This window comes from Pygocentrus nattereri, chromosome 9, assembly GCF_015220715.1.
Source record: "Pygocentrus nattereri isolate fPygNat1 chromosome 9, fPygNat1.pri, whole genome shotgun sequence".
Classification (NCBI taxonomy): domain Eukaryota; kingdom Metazoa; phylum Chordata; class Actinopteri; order Characiformes; family Serrasalmidae; genus Pygocentrus; species Pygocentrus nattereri.
In genome coordinates, this window is record NC_051219.1 from 23,805,676 (window position 1) to 23,829,178 (window position 23,503).

General features: G+C 40.7%; 1 protein-coding gene across 2 annotated transcripts; it reads left to right on the forward strand.

The window, feature by feature from the left end:
- Window positions 1–23,084, forward strand: LOC108438064 (deoxynucleoside triphosphate triphosphohydrolase SAMHD1). 2 transcript variants are annotated; one of them, XM_017715597.2, is made up of 16 exons: window positions 1–228; window positions 1,847–1,913; window positions 3,483–3,555; window positions 3,833–3,993; window positions 5,123–5,238; window positions 5,361–5,431; window positions 6,838–6,993; window positions 9,880–9,980; window positions 10,957–11,065; window positions 14,342–14,433; window positions 16,865–16,980; window positions 17,548–17,687; window positions 18,940–19,029; window positions 20,331–20,435; window positions 20,535–20,672; window positions 21,653–23,084. In XM_017715597.2, the coding sequence occupies exons 1-16, from the start codon at window positions 126–128 to the stop codon at window positions 21,797–21,799; spliced, it is 1,785 nt and encodes a 594-aa protein (XP_017571086.1). In that variant the 5' UTR covers window positions 1–125; the 3' UTR covers window positions 21,800–23,084. The 2 variants fall into 2 exon arrangements, with proteins under 2 accessions (XP_017571086.1, XP_017571087.1); XM_017715598.2 differs by lacking the exon at window positions 21,653–23,084 and having other exon boundaries at window positions 18,940–19,042.
- The last annotated feature ends 419 nt before the right edge of the window (window positions 23,085–23,503 follow it).

Sequence of the window (23,503 nt, forward strand, 5' to 3'; positions counted from 1 at the left end):
ACAAAAATAGAGGCGAAAAGGCAAAAGCCGGAGCGAGCGGAGCTGGAGTGACGTGGAGCCGCTCGCTCTCCAAATCTGATCAGTATTAAATATTACAGTGTTATTTATTACAACAGTCGGCGGCGATGGAGGGCGGGAAGCGCACGCGGGAGGAGATGGACTGCGTCACACCGGAGAAGCGCTCGCGCGGAGGGGAGATAAACACGTGCCAGCAGCGCGAGCTCAGGGGTACGCGTACTTGTTTACACGGGGTTATAGGTGCAGTACTCAAGCCGGGGTGGGGGGCAACTGGCAGCGCGAGCTCAGGGGTGCATAGACTTATATAAAGTTACAGTATAGAGCTGTGAGAGGCGGCGGGGCTTAATAATCAAGTTTCACTTTCATTTACTTTATTTGTGTGGAAGGTTTACACACAGGCCCCCTTTAAAATGCAAGTTACATATATTGCAGCTACATGTTGATGCACTTTAGAAATAGCTAATATTTGTGCTAACTTCTTTTATTTTCATTTATGTTGCACGTATATGTAACTGAAATATATATTAAAACCACCTTCTTGTTTCTACACTCACTGTCCATTTTATCAGCAACACCAGCAGCACTGCTGTGTCTGATCCACTCACACCAGCAAAACACACCCTAACACACCATCACCACCACGTCAGTGTCACTGCAGTGCTGAGAATGACCCACCACCCAAGTAATGCCTGTTCTGTGGAGTCCTGACCACTGAAGAACAGGCTAAAAAAGTATGCAGAGAAACGGGTGGACTGCAATCTGTAGCTGTAGAACATCAGAGTGGTCCTGTATAATTGGTGGAGCTGATAAAATGGATAGTGAGTAGATACAAAGAGGTGCGTTTAATGTTATGACTGATCTGTGTGTTCACTGCACTCCAAACCACCAGTGAACCTACATGTGTCTTCTGAGTTTTATATGGAATGTTCATGGGAAAATGGTGGAACATCTGAAATAATATTACTATTTTGCCTCACAATGCCCTGCATGTTATGGATTTCAAAGCCAAAATCTTCTTAAATCTATCATAAAACAGAGCCTCAGACACCAGGCAGTGTATTCATAACCATTTTATATAATAACTTGCTGTGAGGAGCTTTTGGAGGTATTAAAGTTTTCCAGACATCTGATCCTAGAGTTCCTAAAGCTAAATGTCCCTAAAAGCTCCCCCACAGAAAGGCGCTGTGAGGCAAAATAGTCCCCAAAGAAAACGTATATTTCAGATTTTCCATTATGTTCCCATCATCAACATTCCATATAAAACTCGGAAGATTTGTGTAGGTTCTCTGGTGGTTTTGGATAGGAAATAAAATAGTGAGCCCTGGTTTGTATCATCACCACTGTAAAGAAATCTTAACCAATTCATACCAAACCACTCTGAATCACTCTGTTTACATCTCCGACACTTAGTTATACAGAAACATTGAAAAATTTGTAGAGTTTCCCTTTAAGTCGTGAGCGTGAAGAGTGCAAGTCTGCACTATCTTTTAGGTCTGCTTGGAGAGGAAAAGAGGTAATGTTCTCACTTCTGTTATTTTGTGTGATTTAGAAGGTATCAGCATGACCTCCGCTTCAAGGTTGTCTAAACTGAATCACTCCCTTTGTTCTCCTTTTCCTCCCCGTCAGCTGGAAATATTTGCCTCCTAAACTTATTTGTTTAGCACTGTAGACGAAGCAAAACCTTCACACCAGAGATGTTTGCACTTTGTTTATTGTACTGCTGTAGTGCAGTATAATTATTGTGTCTGAGCGGTTTGGTTATTTTGCAGTAATTAGGTCTAATGTTTGTTTCTAGGATTTTATATAAGTCTTTTTATCTGCTCTTCAGAGAACAACCTCAAGGCAATGGAACTCCACACCCTCTCAGATGTTCAGCTGCAGAAGCTCGGCATAGAGTGAGTCTGTGTTTGTGTGTGTAGCAGCTTTGTTCAGTTCCATCAGCAGCACTTGATTTAATTTGATGTAGGGTTAATTTTATAAAGTGGGTGTTAGATCATAACTATAATACTTGTTTTTTTCAAGGAGAGGTTTGGAAATGGAGAAACAGAAACATATTAGAACACAAATTACTTTATTTGTATGATGAGTAACAGACTAAACAGACCGGTTAGACATACAGGCTGACAAATATTTAACTAAGACACACCATCATGTAGGGAGGGGCTGGTCCAATTTTGACTTTGTAGGCATCAGGGTTTCAAATTTGGTCCATCTCTTTCTCTGCATACTTTAGTACTCTGTTCTTCAGTGGTCAGGACCACCAGAGGACCCCCACAGAGCAGGTGTTATTTGGGTGGTGGGTCATTCTTAGCACTGCAGTGACACTGATGTGGTCGTAGTGTATTAGTGTGTGTCGTGCTGGTGTGAGTGGTTCAGACACAGCAGTGTTGATGGGTGTAGGGTGTAAGGGGGCTAACAAAGTATGCAGAGAAACAGATGGACTACAGTTTGTAATTGTAGAATTACAAAGTGCTCCTGTATGGTCAGTGGAGCTGATAAAATGAACAATGATTGTAGATTCAAGAGGGTGGTCTTAATAAAATACTTGTTGAGTGTGTTTGTTAGATCTGCCCCTGTCAACTGTAAGAGCTATTATTGTGAAATGGAAGTGTCTAGGAGCAACAACAGCTCAGCCACGAGTGCTGAAGCATACGGTGCCTATTCTCTGTTGAATCACTCAGTAAAGAGTTCCAACCAGCCTCTGGAAGCAACGTCAGCAAAAGAATTGGTGGTTGGTTAGTGTAGTGGTTAACACCTTTGCCTTCTACACTGTAGACTGGGGTTCAGTCCCCACCTGGGTAAACACCCTACACTATACCAATAAGAGTCCTTGGGCAAGACTCCTAACACCACCTTGGCCCCAGAAGTTGTAAGTCACTGTGGATAAGAGTGTCAGCAAAATGCCATAAATGTAAATGTAATTGCATGTTAGGAGCTTCACGGAATGGGTTTCCATGGTCGAGCAGCTACACACTGGCCTATGTTCAAAATGCACAATGCCAGGCGTCAGATGGAGTGGTGTAAGGCTGCCGCCACTGGACTCTGGACTGGAGCAGTGAAAACATTCTGTGGAGTGATGAATCACGCTTCTCTGTCTGGCAGTCTGATGGACGAGTCGGGGTTCGGCGAATGCCAGGAGAACGTTACCAAAGAATCCACATTTATTGGTTCTCCCCACAGCCTTGAGAATTTTAGTACCAGCATAACACTTTGTTCCACATTTTATCCCAGACTGCTTTTCGAATGAGTCGCAATAGAGGACAGCCAATCAGAATAGAAGACATTTACCTTCAAGTTTTAAGGGCACAGTAAAAAAAAAAAAACAAACAGCCGGTTTAATTGTAAGGGATAAAGAAAGATTGGAAATGGTCATGTAGAAGTGAATTGTGGCTGTTTTTGGTACATAAACCCAGTGCTGTAAACATAATTATGATTTCCTTCCTTTTCTCCTGTACCTCCATCAGGTCCCTGGAGTCCAGACAACAGCTCCTCCATTGCCTCCAGAAATGCTGGCAGTTTTCAAATGAACCCATGAAGGTGTGCTCAAACTTCTCCTCTCTATGATTGGAAAGCAGCTTATAGGATTGAGCAATGCTAATTTTTCAACATACATAATATAACATAGAGGGTTTCTTTTAATCCTGATAGACAGTATTGTTATCTGTAGTCTATATGCTGAATTTGGTCGTACAGTGGTGCTGAGTGGTTTCTTGCAGCTTCATATTGAACGCTAGAGTGTTCCTTAGCACTTGCTCTTGTGTTTTGGTGTATTGTTCCTCTTTGGAGGCTCATAGCTGTGCCATCTGCTCCTCAGGTTTTTAATGACCCCATCCACGGCCACATTGAGCTTCATCCTCTTCTGGTTCGTATCGTAGACACTCCTCAGTTCCAGAGGCTGCGGCACATCAAGCAGCTGGGAGGAACATACCTGGTGTTTCCTGGAGCATCACACAATCGTTTCGAACACTCAGTAGGGTGAGGACAAACTGAACGTTGAAACTAACCTAACTCGTTTTTAACGTTTGGCAAAGAGCAAATACAAGAGCAAATATGTTGTTGGCCAGCTTTATGTTTTCAGTTTGGCCATCTGTGAATGACAAGTCTGTAGAAATGAAAGTAGAATTAGTTACAGCACTGAAGCTACAAGGCTAATGTAACTAATAAGTATTGGAAGCTCATGAACGCCACTTAGCGATTAGCATGGTGCTAACCGAATGCCTGAGTCATCGAAAAACTTGCCTAAAACTGTTTGCTTGGAATGGATTTAAGTATACTGCTGAGCTAAACACAGAAGCAGCCACTTGACTGAACTTTGGCTGAACATTTGTCAATTTTTCAAAGTCTATTTGAGATTACTTAAAGGAAACATACCACCTGATGCAAGGAGTAGAGGTCGTGAAGGTGGATGACTTCAAATATCTTGGGTCAACCATCTAGAGCAATGGACAGTGTAGAAAAGAGGTGAAGAAGAGGGGGCAGGCAGGATGGAGTGGGTGGAGACGGGTGTCAGGGCTGATGTGTGACAGAAGGATAGCAGCAAGAGTGAAAGGGAAGGTTTACTAGACAGTAGTGTGTCCTGCTATGATGTATGGTTTGGAGACTGTGGCTCTGTCTAAAAGACAGGATGCTGAGCTGGAGGTGGTGGAGATGAAGATGCTGAGATTTTCGTTGGGAGTGACAAGGATGGACAAGATTAGAAATGAGCAGATCAGAGGGACAGTGAAGGTGGAGCAGTTTGGAGATAAAGCCAGAGAGGCCAGGTTGAGATGGTTTGGACATGTGTTGAGGAGGAATAGTGGATATATTGGGCAAAGAATGTTGGAGATGGAGCTGCCGGGCAGAAGGAGAAGAGGTAGACCTCAGAGAAGGTTTATGGATGTAGTGAAGGTGGACATGGAGATGGTTGGTGTAAAAGTAGAGGAGGCAGTGGATAGGCCAAGATGGAGGCAGATGATCCGCTGTGGCGACCCCTAAAGGGAGCGGCCGAAAGAAGAAGAAGAAGTAATGTTTTTAACGATTTCTGTATGAGATCTTATCGTTTTGTTTAGAATATTCTGATGCATTGGATTCTGATGGTAACTGGATTTTTGGTTGTGTTGTGCAGGGTTGGCTATTTAGCAGGCAGCCTTGTTCAAGCTCTAAATGAGAGACAGCCTGAGCTCCTTATAAGCAAACAAGACATCCTGTGTGTTCAGATCGCAGGGCTCTGCCATGATTTAGGTAAGGAATCACTTTCTTAATGTATTTCTGCCCTGAAGCTCACACTGTATGTAAATTTCTCTCTTTTTGTGATGCATTCTGTTATAGTTCACTTTTGTTTTTTGTTATTTTGTTTTTTTCAGGCCATGGCCCATTTTCTCATATGTTTGATGGCATGTTTATTCCTAAAGTCCGACCTGAGATGAACTGGAAGGTAAGAACTGAGTAACATGTATATGACTTTCCTGTATGAACAAGTGATTATGTTCTCAGCAGAGATATTTGGAAGAGACATATTTGCATTTTAAAGGGATTCTCCGGCCGGTCGAGAGATGAGTAAACCCCCTTCTGGTGATACATGAAAAGGTAGAAGAACTTCTAGGAACTGCTTTAGGCTGGATTTTTAGGGATAGACTATTTGAAATGTGTTTTCCAGCTTCCTAACAGTGACATTAGCCCAGGCACAATGCTGTCATAAGTTGCTGAAGGTGCACGGGTACACCTGGATAGCTCCTTGTGAACACCCAATCTTACAAAAGGTGGTCTGAGCAGGAATTACTGACAAATGGTTTTTAACTATGGTAATTAACAATGATTTTACATGTCATTACAAAGTCTGGCATCACTGCATGTCAACACGTGAGGCTGTTTCCACTGTCTTTCAAGCTGTTATGCACTACACTCTTTTAAAAATGTTTTTTTCTGGGTTTTTAGGAAAGAAAATGGTTCTATATAGAACAATGAACACTCCAAGAGCCCTTTTCAAGATTAAGAGTTCTTTGCATCATGAAAGGGTTCTTCAGATTGAGGGAAATGTGCATAAATGTACTATAGACGGTTCTGTAGAGAACCTTTATGAAAAGGATTATTCTGTTGTTAACAACAATAGAAGAAACCTTTTGGGTGCTATATAGAACCATACACAGTGTATTCTGTACATTCTCTGAACATCCATTTCACAATGCGAAGAACCATTTAAACATGGTAAGGGATTTTTGAGTGTCTGTTGTTCAATATAGAACCATTTTGTTTACTAAGGAACCGTTGAAGCACCATCTTTTGCAAGAGTGGAATCCTTTTTGGTGCTATATAGAACCATCTACATCACATTCTACATCAATCTGAAGAACCCTTTCACAATGCAAAGAACCCTTTATTCATGAAAAGCGTTCTTTGAGTTCTATATACCTTTTTTTTTTTTTTTGTTCAAAAGAACCCTTGAAGAGCCATCTTTCTTAAAACTGTGATGCCAGACTTTCTAATGAAATGTAAAATTTAATTTAACTTTTGTACAAATGAGATTTAAACATGTTGCCTTGCCTAAGTCAGTAAACTGTGATGCATCGGGTAACATCCCCTCAGACCGACTACAGCCATCACAGGTGAGACATGCCTGTTAGCTGTCTGACTTTCTTCTGCGTTCTCCAGCTGGCACATCCTAAATTCCACCCCAAAGCAGTTTTCCAGAAGCTCCTCCTCCTTTCTGGTGCATTGTCAGAAGACGGTTTTCCTCATCTGTCCCTTCTAAGAGAAATGTCTAATTAGTTTTTGAAAGTTCTCCAGAAAAATAGATGCCTCTCTGGTCTCATAACTATATGTGTGTATACATGTTCTCTGCAGCATGAGACCGCCTCAGTGCAGATGTTTGACCATCTAGTGAAGGTGAATAATTTGGAGCCTGTGATGGAGAAGTACGGCCTCTCACTGCCAGGTGACCTCATCTTCATCAAGGAGCAAATCGCAGGACCTCTGGATAATATTGCCTCGGGCAGTAAGGTACTCCTAGACTGTTACATCACCCACCAGCACATGAGGGACTTTCCACTGTTAGAAATATGAATGTGACGTTGATAGCACAGCCTGTGCTATGCTAGGATCAGGAAGGATGCTGGAGGCTGTTTCCACTGTCTTTCACTCTTTTAAATAGTGGTTCTTTAGGAGTTCTTTAGTAAAGAAAATGGTTCTATATAGAACCATGAACACTCAAAGAGCCCTTTTCATGATTAAGTGTTCTTTATATTATGAAAGGGTTCTTTCTTATTGATTGAAAATGTGCATGAATGTGCTGTAGATGCTTCTAAAAATAACCTTTTATAGATCCGTCATTATCAGGAAGGATGGTGGAGGCAGGAGAAGCGTCTGCAGCAGCCATTTCAAACTTTATTATTATACCCAGCAAACAAAACATAACCGAAACCAAAACTGCCCACATCTCTGTGGCTACTAGACTTTTCAGTCCTTTTCTCAAAGTTGAGCTTTTCAGCCCGTCAGTGTTTTGCTGCTGCTGCTCGTTCCTCTCTACTCTCTGTTCCCTCTTAGCATATTTTAAAGGCATTCACGCCAGCTCACCATCAGATGGCTCTCATTAAGGGCAGTGTGATCTCCTGAGCCGAGATCAGCCTCAGCTACTGGGATCGAATGTGAGGCATAGTAGAGTGGCCTGGCCATGGGACCAGAGTTGGTGCCAGATGTGCCATCTACCACTCCCTCTCTCTGCGGTCCTTGCGGGTTTTTTTTTTTTTGCTCTCAGGGTTCGGCCCTGCCTTCCTTCCAGATCTAACACCCGTTATCAAGGCCCACAGGACTGGCGCATGGCACAGTGATATTATATGTACATCGTAACACTATATCTTTTTAAAAGTCAAAGTCAAGTCAAATTTATTTGTATAGCGCTTTTTACAACTGATGTTGTGACAAAGCCGCTTCACAGAATTGCAGTAAAGACAAAGTTTTAACATGAATGTAAAAAAAACCCAGGTGAGCAAGCCAGGGGCAACATTGGCAAGGAAAAACTCCCTGAGAGCTGAAGAAGAAACCTTGGGAGGAACCAAGGCTCACAAGGGGGGGACCCATCCTCCTCTGGTCAAACTACTTACAAAGTTATTACACTACTAACATTAATAGCAGTAGTATTAGTAGTAGAAATAGCTGGGAGTCCATGAAAATGTCAGTGTAGGGTGGGCAGCTAGTCCAAGACAGTTGGTGGTACCTGGGGCGTGGGCAGCTGGTCTGAAGCGGGTAGCAGGAGGGCTCGGCAGTCGGTCGTCCTTCAGTGTCCGGCCGGACAGGTGGGCGGTTGTGTACTCGGAGGGAGTTTTGTTAGTTTGTTAGTTTTGTTCAGTTTGGGTGTATGTAAAACAGAGAAGATCTCATTATTGAATTGAATCTGACAAAGAAAACTGAATGATACTTTTCGTATTCAGGCCTGATAGTTTTCAGGCGCCACGCCGGAATTCCGGCGTACCGACGTGTCTGCGAGAAAAAAGGTTCGCCTAGTGCAGGGGTCGGCAACCTTTTTGACTCAGAGAGCCATAAAAGCAAAATAATTGGAAATTTATTTCCGTGAGACCTGACGCATAATATATTAAAACGACGACATCTCGCTCTAGCGAACGGCTGGGGGGCGGGGAGGCGGGTGACGACGCTGACATGTCAGTCAAGCGAACCGAAACTAAATACCGGACGTTTGTGATATTCCGCCCGAACATTTTTTTAAGTCTCAAAGATAATAGACGTTAATTAAAATAATTATTTTCAAAAGCTGAGCCGCATCAGAGCCGCGGGTTGCCGACCCCTGGCCTAGTGATCTGACCATAGGATCTGACACTTCTCTTGATCTGACATGCGCAGGTTTCACTGTAACCAACACCAAGGCCGAGCCTACTAGCCATTAAGCCAGTCAGAAACAGGGGGGGCGGGACTTGCTTTGACCAAATAAATTGATAGATTCAGTAGGAAATACACGTGCAAATTTTTTTCCACTGTCAACGCGAAACGTATAAACTCAGCCATGGAACACAACTATATTAAGCCTATATTAAGCCTATATTAAGGGGAAAATGGAACTGAATAGTAATTTTAGGGCTGTAGTATTATTTATGAGTTTGTTGCACTGTAACTGTTTCAAAATATTTAAAATAAATGCTGCATAGTTTGCTATTATATTTTTAAAAGAAATGAATGTGTCCTTGTTCATGTCATTTAGTCAATGGTTAGGCTACTAATCCATTCCTAGTTTACTTTGGCGTATTGTTATTGCCACCTGCTGACCGTTCTTGGTATGGCTGTAGTATCTGTAGTCTCCTATGCTATAGAAGCAATAAGGTATGTGACTAGTTAAAAACAGGTATGGATTCCTGAACAGGCCTGCTAGTCCCAAGAGTTCTGGTAATCTGCACAAGCTTCTGAAATATAGGCTTATATTGGGTTTGTTTATCTCATGTCTGAATGTTGTTCATGTATTTCAACAAAATTCAACACAATCTATCATTGAAGGGACTAATTCAAAAGCAAAAACTCTTTGACAGTAATGAAGATCAGGGTTATACATAGACGTATATTTGCGCCCAGGGGCCAACAAGTTATGTGTTAAGTGTGTCGCATACATAGCACCCCCACCCTGCTCACCTCCCGAGCAGAGAAAAAAAGTTCAGGCTCAGGAATTTTTTCCCCCTATCACCCCTGTGTATTTGGTTTTTTATACTTTAAGTACTTCTAGGAGCATGTACCTTTATACTTCTACTTGAGTAAATAATGTAAGTCATACTTCAACTTTTACTTGAATATTTTTTGACTAGATTAGTATTTTTACTTGAGTAAGGGATTTGTCTACTTCTGCAACCTCTGATTTACACAAACATCTTGTTTTCTTTTTTCCTTCAGTGGCCATACAAGGGCAGATCAGAGGAGAAGTCTTTTTTGTATGAGATTGTGGCGAATAAAAGAAATGGCATTGATGTGGACAAGTGGGACTATTTTGCAAGGCAAGTTTATCATGCTGTTTACAAGTTTGGATGCTGTTAAAATGTCTGTAGCCTGTATTGATGTTGATAGCTGCTAGGTAGGTAGGTCACCTAATCATGTCTACTGTTATCCACCTTACTGTTGTTTATTGGCTGATCAGCGTAACTGTTTCTGAAAAGATTTCGGTGTTTGAGCATTTACACAAATTTGAGAATGACCAAAAGCTTGTCTGGATGTTGAACTCCTCTAAAGACCTCCTTAAAGGGCCAACATTTTTCTTACATTTTATTTTTTCACTTTTAACATTTGTGTAGTTTTATGCACCAAAAACTATTGTAATTAATTTTTCCATGAGCATTTTACAACCTTCCTTTCCCCTTAATTATTGTGCCTTAACGGTGCAGTGTCTAATATTTAGGGGGCTCAATTAGCATAAATGGAACATGTTAAACAAAACCAAGTTTTTTTTTTGTTTTTTTTAGTGTATAATCAGATGTAAATATGATTTGTTGTGTTTTCCTTAGCTCAGAATGAGCCCTTCGTATCACCATACACGCTTAAGAAGATGCTTAAGATGGTTCTTCAAAGATTTGTTGGACATATTTGGCAAAAATGTGACTTTCCATTTTCAGTTTTCCAGTGTTTTCTCATAGTCATTTGAGGTACATATTTACTGTTTATCTGCTGCTCGAAATGGAGAGAGATTCTCTTTTTCATTGTCAATACATGTATTTTTGAAGTCCTATTTAATCTTTTTTTTAATCATCAAAATGTTCTCAAAATGTCTTTCAGCATTTTTTGTCACTTTCATGCAGGCCCATGTTCATGCATTCCTCAAATTCTGGATCATTTACGAATGCAGCTATAGAGTATGACTTAACCATGTGCAAATCAAAATGGCTTGTCAGGTCATGTCAGGCTCGGCTCAGGTAGCAGAATACTACTTTGCGTTATCCGCTCATTTGCTTATTGTCCCTTTGCTCTCTTGATGAACAGAGACTGTTATCACCTGGGCATCCAGAACAATTTTGACTACCATCGTTTCCTCAAGTTTGCCCGAGTGTGTGATGTGAAGGGGAAGAAGCACATCTGTACCAGAGACAAGGTGTCATAATTGACATACTCTGTGTTATTGTATTAATAATGCAATCAGATTGCTACAGCTCATATTGACCAGATATTTTCTGTGCTAACTGCAGAACATTTATCTTACCGTTTGTAGAATATATACATATATGTGTATACAGTGCCTTGCAAAAGTATTCAGCCCCCTTGAACTTTTCAACCTTTTGCCACATTTCAGGCTTCAAACATAAAGATATGAAATTGTAATTTTTTGTGAAGAATCAACAACAACTGGGACACAATCGTGAAGTGGAACAAAACTTATTGGATATTTTAAACTTTTTTTCGAAATAAAAAACTGAAAAGTGGGGTGTGCAATGTTATTCGGGCCCCTTGCGTTAATACTTTGTAGCGCCACCTTTTGCTGCGATTACAGCTGCAAGTCGCTTGGGGTATGTCTCTATCAGTTTTGCACATTGAGAGACTGAAATTTTTGCCCATTCTTCCTTGCAAAACAGCTTGAGCTCAGTGAAGTTGGATGGAGAGCGTTTGTGAACAGCAGTTTTTAGCTCTTTCCACAGATTCTCGATTGGATTCAGGTCTGGACTTTGACTTGGCCATTCTACCACCTGGATACGTTTATTTGTGAACCATTCCATTGTAGATTTTGCTTTATGTTTTGGATCATTGTCTTGTTGGTTGTCTGTCCCAGTCTCAGGTCTTTTGCAGACTCACAGATTTTCTTCCAGAATGGTCCTGTATTTGGCTCCATCCATCTTCCCATCAATTTTAACCGTCTTCCCTGTCCCTGCTGAAGAAAAGCAGGCCCAAACCATGATGCTGCCACCACCATGTTTGACAGTGGGGATGGTGTGTTCAGGGTGATGAGCTGTATTGCTTTTGCGCCAAACATAACGCATTGTGGCCAAAAATTTCGATTTTGGTCTCATCTGACCTGAGCACCTTCTTCCAACGTCTCCCAGGTGGCTTGTGGCAAACTTTAAATGAGACTTTTTATTGATATCTTTGAGAAATGGCTTTCTTCTTGCCACTCTTCCATAAAGGTCAGATTTGTGCAGTGTACAACTGATTGTTGTCCTATGGACAAAGTCTCCCACCTCAGCTGTAGATCTCTGCAGTTCATCCAGAGTGATCATGGGCCTCTTGGCTGCATCTCTGATCAGTCTTCTCCTTGTTTGAGTATCTCGGACCTGCCTGGTGTGTTCCTTGGTCTTCATGATGCTCTCTGAGCTTCAAACAGAACTCTTAGACTATCACAGAGCAGGTGCATTTATAGGGAGACTTGATTACACACAGGTGGATTCTATTTATCATCATCAGTCATTTAGGTCAACATTGGATCATTCAGAGATCCTCACTGAACTTCTGGAGTGAGTTTGCTGCACTGAAAGTAAAGGGGCCAAATAACATTGCACGCCCCACTTTTCAGTTTTTTATTTCTAAAAAAAGTTTTAAAAATCCAATAAGTTTTGTTCCACTTCACGATTGTGTCCCAGTTCTTGTTGATTCTTCACAAAAAAATAAAATTTCATATCTTTATGTTTGAAGCCTGAAATGTGGCAAAAGGTTGAAAAGTTCAAGGGGGCCGAATACTTTTGCAAGGCACTGTGTGTGTGTGTGTGTGTGTGTGTGTGTGTGCGCGCATATATATATATATATATATATATATATATATATATATATATATATATGCGCACACACACACACACACACACACACACACACACACACACACACACACATATATATATATATATATATATATATATATATATATATATATATATATGTGAATGTATTTTGGTATTTTGTCCAGTATGTATTTACATGCAGCTCCAGCTCTCCCCATGACCCAGAAGGATAAGTGGCTTGGAAAGTGTGTTTATATGCTCACTCAAAAATCTGATGAAAATCTCTGTTTTCATGCACACTTGAATCGTCTGATTCAAATTTATGTGCATGCGTAGAGAAGTGTAGATGTTACCATGACAACCAGCATCACGTCAGGCCAGTCAGAGTGAGATGAGCAGCAGTGAGCAGTGCTTGTTTTTAATTACTTTAAAATGATGTCAGACTCAGGAAAACGTCCTTCACATACTTATTAAAGAAGGGCGCGAGGAAGATGTCGTGTCCTGAGACACATAAGCTGGAAGTCTGTCCCACCGCCGTCTTTTAAAGCTCAAAGCATAAACTTCGTCTCCTCTACAGACCAGTTTCTGCTCCCCCATGTTGAATATTATAAACTTCCGCTATGATGCAAACCCACAGACTTAAACTTTCAGATTGGGAATGTAATTGGATACAGGTGTTAATGCTGTTATTATTATTTTATTTAAAGAATTATTTACAGGATTACCCACCTCATTCAACTGAATAGAAAACAATCTTGGCAAGTGAAATTATCTTAAATCTACTTAATATATCTAATGTTTCTCATTTTGAGTTTGTTGTAAGCTTATTACAAAATTAACATTTTCTAGACATTTTTCAATTTGTTTTGACTAATTTTAAGCAAGAAAACTTAAAATGAGTAAAACAAGTTCAATAATCTCACAACAGTCTCACAATCATAATCGAATACATCCTTGTACCAGTCAGAATAGACTAGTCAGATTGAGGCCATTTCTAATACAATTTCTACCTGATTAAACTAGGTGGGAAAACCTGTAAATAATCTGTTAAATCTCCTTTAAAGTTTCTTCATGTAACATATCATATATTTCATATCAAAATGCTCCGTTATCTTCATCACCACTTTCCAAACCCATTGCAGCAACTTCAGAATCCACCAGTTCAACATGGTGAGAGGCAGGTGACATGTATCTCAGCCCCTCTTCATAGCCCCCATAACTCTGGATATGAGATATGTATGATGTCGTGATAAGATGAAATAATAAGGTTACTCTGCGGATTCAGGAATTGTTTGAACTGGATTATCATAAGGAGGTTGCTCTACTCATGGGTGTAATTTGGGATCTGATTACTTGTAGTGCGCATGAAAACAGATTTTCATCAGATTGTTGAGCAGAGTGGGCACAGAAACACCTCAGTTTTAATCTGTAATCAAATTGGCAAAAATCTTCACATGTAAACACAGCCAGTGGGCTATTTAGGTATAAAGGCTAGATTTAATGATTTCTCTTGCCAAGATAGTTTGTTACAGTGTAATAGACATGCTGCTATACACAAATGTCCATAATTTATATTTTCTTCAGCAATTAGACAAGTTAATTGTCTGTATTTGTTTTGCGTTTAATTCCTTTCCTCACTTAAGCATAAACCATCTTTTGTACAGGAAGTAGGTGATTTATATGACATGTTTCACACACGGAACTGTCTGCACCGCAGAGCCTACCAGCACAAAGTGGGCAACATCATTGAGGTTATGTGAGTATCATCACCACCTTTCCAAATGAGGACCTCAAATTTAAAGATATATTTTCTTTTATATCTTGTGTATACATGATATGGACAAAAATCTGCATTGGGTTTATAATGCTGCATATTGTGGCATTGTATTAAAATTATGAGGGAAATATATTAAAAACAAATACACAAATAGATTTAAAAATGTAATAGGAACAAAGATTAGACTGCATTATTCTGACCAATTTGACAGACTTCAGTGGACATGTTGGTGAAGGGAACAGAGGGGATGAAGAGGTGCTGGGTATGTATGGTGTGAAAGACAGAAATGCGGAAGGTCAGATGGTTGTAGATGTTGCAAAGAGAATGGAAATGGCTGTGGTGAACACATATTTTCAGAAGAGGGAAGAACACAGGGTGACATACAAGAGTGGAGGGAGGTGCACACAGGTGGATTATATCCTTAGCAGGAGATGCCACCTAAAGGAGATTGGAGATTGTAAAGTGGTACTAGGGGAAAGTGTAGCAAGGCAGCTTAGGGTGGTTGTCTGTAGAATGAGATTAGAAACAAAGAAGAGGAAGAGAGTGAAGACAGAGCCAAAGATTAGATGGTGGAAGCTGAAGGAGGAGGATAGTTGCAGGCAGTTCAGGGAAAAATTGCAACAGGCCCTTGTGGGCAGTGAGGAGTTACCTGAGGACTGGGAAACTACAGCTAAGGTGGTGAAAGAAACTGGCAAGAATGTGTTGGGTGTTTCGTCTGGTCAGAGGAAAGAAGACAAGGAAAGTTGGTGGTGGAATGAGGAAGTCCAGGAGAGTATTCAGAAGAAGAAGGCAGCTAAGAAAAAGTGGGATAACCAGAGAGATGAAGGAAGTAGGCAGGAGTACTGTGAGGCTAGTCGCATAGCGAAAAGAATGGTGGTAAAGGCAAAGGCTCAGGCCTATGATGAGCTGTATGAGAGGCTGGACAGTAAAGAAGGATTAAAGGACTTGTATCGTTTGGCTAAACAGAGAGATAGAGCTGGAAAGGATGTACAGCAGGTTAGGCTGATAAAGGATAGAGAGGGAAATGTACTAGTGAGTGAACAGAGAGTGTTGCGTAGATGGAAGGAGTATTTTGAAGAACTAATGAATGAGGAAAACGAGAGAGAGAGGAGGATGACGGGGGGAGAGATAGTGGATCAGGAAGTGCAGAGAATTAGTAAGGTGGACGTGAGGGCAGCTTTAAAAAGGATGAAGAATGGAAAGGCAGTTGGTCCAGATGACATACCTGTGGAGGTATGGAGATGTTTAGGAGAGAAGGCAGTGGACTTTTTAACCAGGTTGTTTAACAAAATCCTGGAGAGTGAGAGGATGCCTGATGAGTGGAGAAGCAGTGTATTGGTCCCCATTTTTAAGAACAAGGGTGATGTGCAGAGCTGCAGTAACTACAGAGGTATAAAGTTGATGAGCCACACCATGAAGGTATGGGAAAGACTTGTTGAAGCAAGGCTAAGGCGAGAGGTCCAGATCAGTGAGCAGCAGTTTGGTTTCATGCCCAGAAAGAGTACCACAGATGCAATTTTTGCGTTGAGAGTGTTGGTAGAGAAGTACAGAGAAGGTCAGAAGGAGCTGCATTGTGTCTTTGTGGATCTAGAGAAGGCATATGATAGGGTGCCAAGACAGGAACTGTGGTACTGTATGAGGAAGTCAGGTGTAGCTGAAAAGTATGTTAGGGTGGTGCAGGACATGTATGAGGATAGTGAGACAGTGGTGAGGTGTGCAGTTGGAGTGACAAATGGTTTCAAGTTGAAGGTAGGGTTACATCAGGGATCAGCTTTGAGCCCCTTCTTGTTTGCAATGGTGATGGACAGGTTGACAGATGAGGTCAGGCAGGAGGCTCCAAGGACCATGATGTTTGCAAATGACATTGTAATCTGTGGTGAGAGTAGAGAGCAGGTGGAAGAGAATCTGGAGAGGTGGAGGTTTGCACTGGAGAGGAGAGGAATGAAGGTCAATAGAGATAAGAAGGAATACATGTGTGTGAATGAGAGGGAGGCAGGTGGAAAGGTGAAGATGCAAGGAGTAGAGGTCGTAAAGGTGGATGACTTCAAATATCTTGGGTCAACCATCAGCAACCATCAGCAGTCGATGGACAGTGTAGAAAAGAGGTGAAGAAGAGGGTGCAGGCAGGATGGAGTGGGTGGAGGCGGATGTCAGGGCTGATGTGTGACCGAAGGAGAGCTTAATTCCGAACATATTTTACAGTCACTGGTCTTACATGAATGTGGTGAAACAACATTGACTGACTTCAGTGACATTCTGGTTAAAATTGAGGATTTTGTAAGCTTGCTGACTCATTGGCAGTCAGGTGATCTAGTCCAACTATTTAAAATAATTAATAACAATGATATGGAAGAGTATTGAGCTTGCTAAAAAAAGGGTTGATCACTGTGCGTGTTTTTGTGTGTGGTAGGATAACAGAAGCCTTGGTGAAGGCAGATCCTCACATTCAGATCAGAGGTTCTTCAGGAAAGATGTACAAAATGTCAGAGGCCATAGAAGACATGGAGGCTTACACCAAGCTCACAGGTCAGCTATTTTCATATGCTCACTGGCCACTTTATTAGAAACATCTGTAGCATGCTTTTACTGACTGGCCACTTTATTAGAAACACCATGTATGTCCATTCACTGGCCACTTGGTTAGAAATACCTGCCTTATGCTTTCTCTCACTGGCCGCTTTGTTGGAAACACCTTGTATATCCACTCACTGGCCACTTTATTAGAAATACCTGCCTTGCACTACCTTTATGTAGGTGGTGGTTTATTCTCAGCATAGCAGTGACACTGACATGGTAATGTTTGTAGTGCTGGCAGGAGTGCTAGGTTGAGACTGGACCACCACCCAGAAATATCCAGTCAAGAATGACAGAAACTGATCACTGATTAAAGGGTACAGGATGACTAACACAAACTTTGCATCAACAGATGAGCTGCAGTCTCTACCTGTACACCAGCAAGGTGGAGCTACAAGAGAGGGGTTTCTGATAAAGTGGCCAGTAAATATGTTATTTTGTAAATGTGTGAATGCAGTTTTATTGTGTTGGCTCCTTGACTTAATTACTCACCCAATACTGAACTCTGCTCCTCCACAGACCACATCTTTGAGCAGATCCTTTACTCCTCCAACCCTGAACTGTCTGAAGCTCAGGCCATCCTCCAGAACATCATCTGCAGGCAGCTGTACAAATGTGTGGGCCAAACCACACCTGAGACACAACTCAATGTTTCACAGGTAAGAGATCTTGGCTAGTTAATGTCAGTCGACTTCTCCATACAAACAAGTTATGTATAACTTTTATAGTGAAGTTGGATGAGCTTTAAAAATGTTGGTAAAAATCACAGTCAATGTAATGAGAAACTGTAGAACAGACTCAGTTTATTACACAATACCTACATTTAGAGTCAGTTATTCATTCAACCTAATGAGAAACTGTAGAACAGACTCAGTTTATATCACAATACCTACATTTAGAGTCAGTTATTCATTCAACCTAATGAGAAACTGTAGAATAGACTCAATTTATATCACAATACCTACATTTAGAGTCAGTTATTCATTCAACCTAATGAGAAACTGTAGAATAGACTCAATTTATATCACAATACCTACATTTAGAGTCAGTTATTCATTCAACCTAAAGAGAAATGAGCTCCAATCTAAATAATTGAGGTATTTCGGACTAGGCCTTCACTAAGTGCTCATAAAGACCAGGAAACATTTTTAATGTAGTTGTGGCAACCAGGTCTTAAAACGATTTAGAACTTGTCCTTATATATATTTACAAAGGCAAATAACGTGTGTCTCAGCCCCTCTTCATAGCCCCGTAACACTGGACATGAGTCATGTATGATCTCGTGATAAGATGAAATGAAAGGGTGACTCTACAGATTCAGGAACGGTTTGAACTGGATTATCTTTAGGAGGTTGCTCTACACATGGGTGTAATTTTGGGTCTGATTACTTGTAGTGTGCATGAAAACAGATTTTCATCAGATTGGCACAGAAACACCTCAGTCTTAATCTGTAATCAGAATGAATTCAACCAAATTGCCAAAAGTCTTCACATGTAAACACAGCCAGTGGGATATTTAGGTATAATAGGCATCAAAAGAGTTGTGTGTGTGGAGTATATGTGTGAAGGGTGGATGGGGGTTAGCTCAGTCCTTGTGTGTTTAAGAACCTGACTGCTTGAGGAATTAAGCTGTTACAGAGTCTGGCAGTGGTGGGGCGGATGCTCCGGTACCTTCTGCCAGACGACAACAGTGAAAAAAGTCTGTGTGAGGGATGGATGGGGTCGTCCACAATGCTAATGGCTTTCCAGATACAACGTGTGGTGTAGATGTCCATGATGGAGGGGAGAGAGATGCCATTTCATAGCAGTATTAACTAATGTTTTTAACTGTATTTGATAAGCAGTCACAATTTTTTGTAATAATTAACCTTTAGTTGCTTATTGTATTGTTATTGTATGATTTGTTTGCAGGAAATGTTGCTAGAGTGGTCCAGCGAGGTGGCCAACTCCAAACCTCATGGTACTGAAGTGGATCTGCAGCCTGAGGATTTTGTAGTCAGCGTAAGGAAAAAAGGTTTTGCATTTTTTTCTTAGTGTAAAAAGAAAGTGTGTTAAAAATGAATGATTTGTTATTGTCTATGTTACAGCGCCTTTTAGCTGTCTAGGGGTAAGAGGAGCATGTAACATATATGGTGGAGGTTTGATGAGTGGGTTGGTGTATGTGAAATGGAGAGGGAGAGAACCACAGACCAGATAAGCTCACGTTTTAGCAGTTTACTGAACTCATAATTCAATATGTAGAAACCAGCCATAAATATACATATATACAAAAAGAAACAAAAATGATCAAATCCATACAAAACTGAAAATAAATGTAGGGCTGAACTCAGGACGGCACCAAAGAAAAGAACAAAACAAAAGAACAATGAAACCCTAAGCTGACTGAACAAAACAGCTTTTAATCTAAGAAATCAATGATGAAAACAAAACTAACTACTCTGAACCTAGTCAATTAAACAAAACATACAGAGGGTAGTGCCCGCCCCTTACCTAAGGTTCTTAACAGTAGACAGTCCTACGTGGTGTAATGTATGAGCGCGCTCCTTCTTACCTGTCCAGCACCTAAAACAAATACCAATGGCTGTTTTAAAGAGCCACAGAAGGACTGGTTCACAAACATAGGTCAATTACATGGAGCATTAAAGTTTATAGGCCACATGGTTCTGCACCCCCCCCCACGAGCCCTTCGAGCTTCGAGTACAGCTCGGCTTGACCCGCCATCCTTCAAGGTGCATGGAAGACAAGCGTCGAGAATGTTCTCTGTACTGGCACCCAGGTGGTGGAATGAACTCCCACTGGCTGTCTGAACAGCAGAGTCTCCTGCTGTCTTCAAACGCAGACTGAAGACACATCTCTTTACACAGCACTTAAATGAGCACTGAATTATAAGCTGCACTTATATATATTTTATTGTATTGCACTGTGTATTGTAGTTTATTGTATTGTATTTTATTGTAGTTGTATTGCACTCAATGGCACAGAGTTCTGCGTTCAACTCTGTTTCTTTTTCTCTCGGGGTCCGCAGTGACATTTTGTTTCTAGCAGTATCTGAGCTCAGGACTTTTCTCTAAGCTATTGGTAACTAGCAAAGATACTTTCTCTAGATTGACAAAGCACTTCTTGTAAGTCGCTCTGGATAAGAGCGTCTGCTAAATGCTGTAAATGTAAATGTAAATCACCAAAAAGCCATTTTCTTCACATTAGAGCTGACTGTTAATTAAGTTATATTTGATTAGTGTTTAAAATTGTGTTTGGAAAGTCCCACTTTTATTAAATTTTTTTTTATTTAAAAAAATGTACAGGTGATCTATATGGACTATGGCATGAAGGACAAAAATCCCATCAACAGTGTCCACTTCTACTGTAAGAACGACCCCAATAAGGCAATCAAGATCCGCAAGAACCAGGTACGTTCTCAGACTGTAGTTTTTACAAGAACCTTCTCCAAACCGACACCCGGTTCATTAATACCTCAGTCAACATGGCATCCTCTATCCTTCCTGCAGGTCTCTAAGTTGCTGCCTGAGAGATTTGCTGAGCAGCTGATCAGAGTTTACTGCAAGAAGACAGACGAGAGGAGTTTAGAGGCTGCCAAGAAGTACTTTGTCCAGTGGTGCATGAACAGGAACTTCTCCAAACCTCAGGTAGCTCTCACCCTCTGCATGAGGTTGTTAAAGTTTATCAAAAAAATTCAATTTACCTTTTAATAAATGCATTAATTTACCTCAATAAATGGACTCTTAATCAACAATACCTCAATACCTTATTCTCTTAACAAGCAGCGCAGCAGAGCAGCTGTTGAACGCATCTCAGTGGCTGCATCCCAAACCACCCACTTCTGTACTTCACCTACTACACTAATGAGTGCATTTCTAATGGGATATGCACTATTTTTTGCATACTATGAAGTGTGGGAAATAATGCAGTTTGGGAAATAATGTGGGCAAATCTTTAGATATTAGCCTCATCACAACAGCAACAAATCAAATAAAATCAGGGCAATATACTCAAATATTTCAGTTAATACATTTTAAAAATGATTATTTAATGATTTTAAAAAGTATCTTTAAAAAAAAAAACACGTTTAACTGCTTTTACTGGGTCCTTTATGACTTTGACTTTATATAATTACAAAAAGTCACAGCCGTTTCTAAATTGGGGCAGTCGTGGGCTGAAGGTTAGGGAACTGGCCCTGTCACTGGAAGGTTGCCGGTACGATCCTCAGCACGTGACTGAGGTGTCCGTGAGCAAGACACCTAACCCCTAACTGCTCCCTGGGCTCCGTGAATAGGGTTACCCACCGCTCCGGGCAAGTGTGCTCACTGCGCTCTAGTGTGTGTGTGCTCACTAGTGTGTATGTGGTGTTTCCCTTCACGGATGGGTTAAATTAATTTCCCCATTGTGGGACTAATAAGTATCACAAATTAATTTGATCTTGCTTACCAAAATGGTGGCAACGCAGTTGTGATGTCATCGGAATGCTATTAATAAGCTACTTGTTTCAGCTCAGCTTTAGTGCTAAAACTAAAGAGGAAGCACAAAACGTCTGGCTGACTGACTACATTTAGACCGAAGAGGGAAATTAAGATTTTCCACCAAACTATCTCTTTAATCTTGTTTCCAGGATGGTGATGTCACAGCACCAGAACTCACTCCGTTAAAGCGGGACTGGCAAACCGATGATGACGACAGTGATGAAGGTGGACGAGGAAGCCGATTGCCAGTGAATGGTGAACGGAGTGTTAAAACAAACCTGTTTAATGCTCAGTAGGCAAGGCCTAGCTTAAGCACGGCACCCTCTGATGGTGATGTGAATGATCTGCATTTTGTTTGTACCTCAACCACCAGAGGGCAGTAGTTCTATTTATTACCAGTTAGAGGAAGATGCAGCCTTTACTACGAAACGATCAGACCGCCTGCTGACTTCCAGAAAGTTCTTCAACCATCTTTCTTGTCTGTAGCATACAGCGGAATATCATGGACAATAATTTCCCTGAAAATAGATGACCTATTGGCTCAAAATGCACTTGTAATGCAAGAAAATAGCCAGTAACTGTGTGCTGGTTTCTTTTAATAGTATCTTTTGAGTCCACAGGCTTTCTTTTCAAGGAAAACATTGAAATGACTGTATTTGATAACTGATTTTGTGCTAGAGGTGCAGCAGATTGAGATTAGACAGTACATTTCCTTTTAAACATTTTATCTGAAACTTTTATTTTTGCATTCCTTTTATTTGGTTCCACATTGTGGCTCTTTCTCAGTGTCTGGATTCTCATGAATATATCATGTTATTTTGTCTATCATGCTCTTCATCATGTGTGTTCTTCTGTCTCTGAATCACACCGACATACAGCATCATTGAGCTTGTCCAAATCGGAAAGTTGCTCAAATGTCTATAGCTTGAACAGTCCGCCTGTTTATGCTGTTGTGTGAATATGTTTTGGTTTTATGCCACTTTACTGCTGCCTGAAATATGCATGTGCGTTCTCCCTGACTAATATTTCCCATTTCAAAATTTTCCAAGAACTGCAGGAAAAAAACCTCAATATTAAACATTTTACTTTTGTGTTTTATTTATTGAGTTACTAAGCAAAGCAGTGCTTGTGGAACGACAGTGATAATGTATTTGAGTGTTTACTTTGCATGTTAGGTGTTTGGGTTTGTGTTTGACTGCTCTGTGTTTGTTTATTTTTTTAGTGTTATTTGAATATTTGCGTATTCAGCGCATATATACACTGCATTTAAGTTTGGTTTTTCTTTTGCTTTAGAGTCTTTACAAGCCTGCAGTTTTGCCATTCCACCACCATCAGTCCGCCATCAGTCTCAGCACTAAAATGCTTTTTTCATTTGTTTGCATTTGAAGATTATGCACTTTTTTTGAAGATGTAAGATGTTCACAAGAGGGTCACGTGCAGTGGTGTGTGTATTTATTTTGTACACATTTAAGGATGTTTGAAAAGAGCTGAAGGTATTTTGTATTGATTGTAATAAGTGTAAAGGGGCAAACTGTATTTGGCCGCAGGTGATAAATAAAGCAGGCTCTGGCTACCACCAGATTTTGATTTCATGGTTGTTTTGATATCATAGCTTGTTCTTGTCTATACAGCTGCAAAGACCACCATATTACTGCTTGATCACAGGCCCACCAATCAAATGACGACAGAAAATTTATTAAGCTGCATTTTTAAAGTAGTCATATATATCACTGACTTTTTACTTCAAATTCTGTAGCTTCTCGTTCGAATTGTCCCGTTCCACCTTAAATAATGCCTGAGGCACCAGATTGTACTGCTGTGCCATTTAAGGTGAAATGAACAGTTTTCATTCATTCTTGTCCATTTTATGTGACCCCCTTAAAATCTCAGGCTTATTACATACTAAGGCCTATTACTCTGTAATTACAGGGACCTTCATTGTTAACTGCCTGAGCTATTCTTAGCTTATAGAAGTGTGTAATAAAACTTTGGGCCTGCTG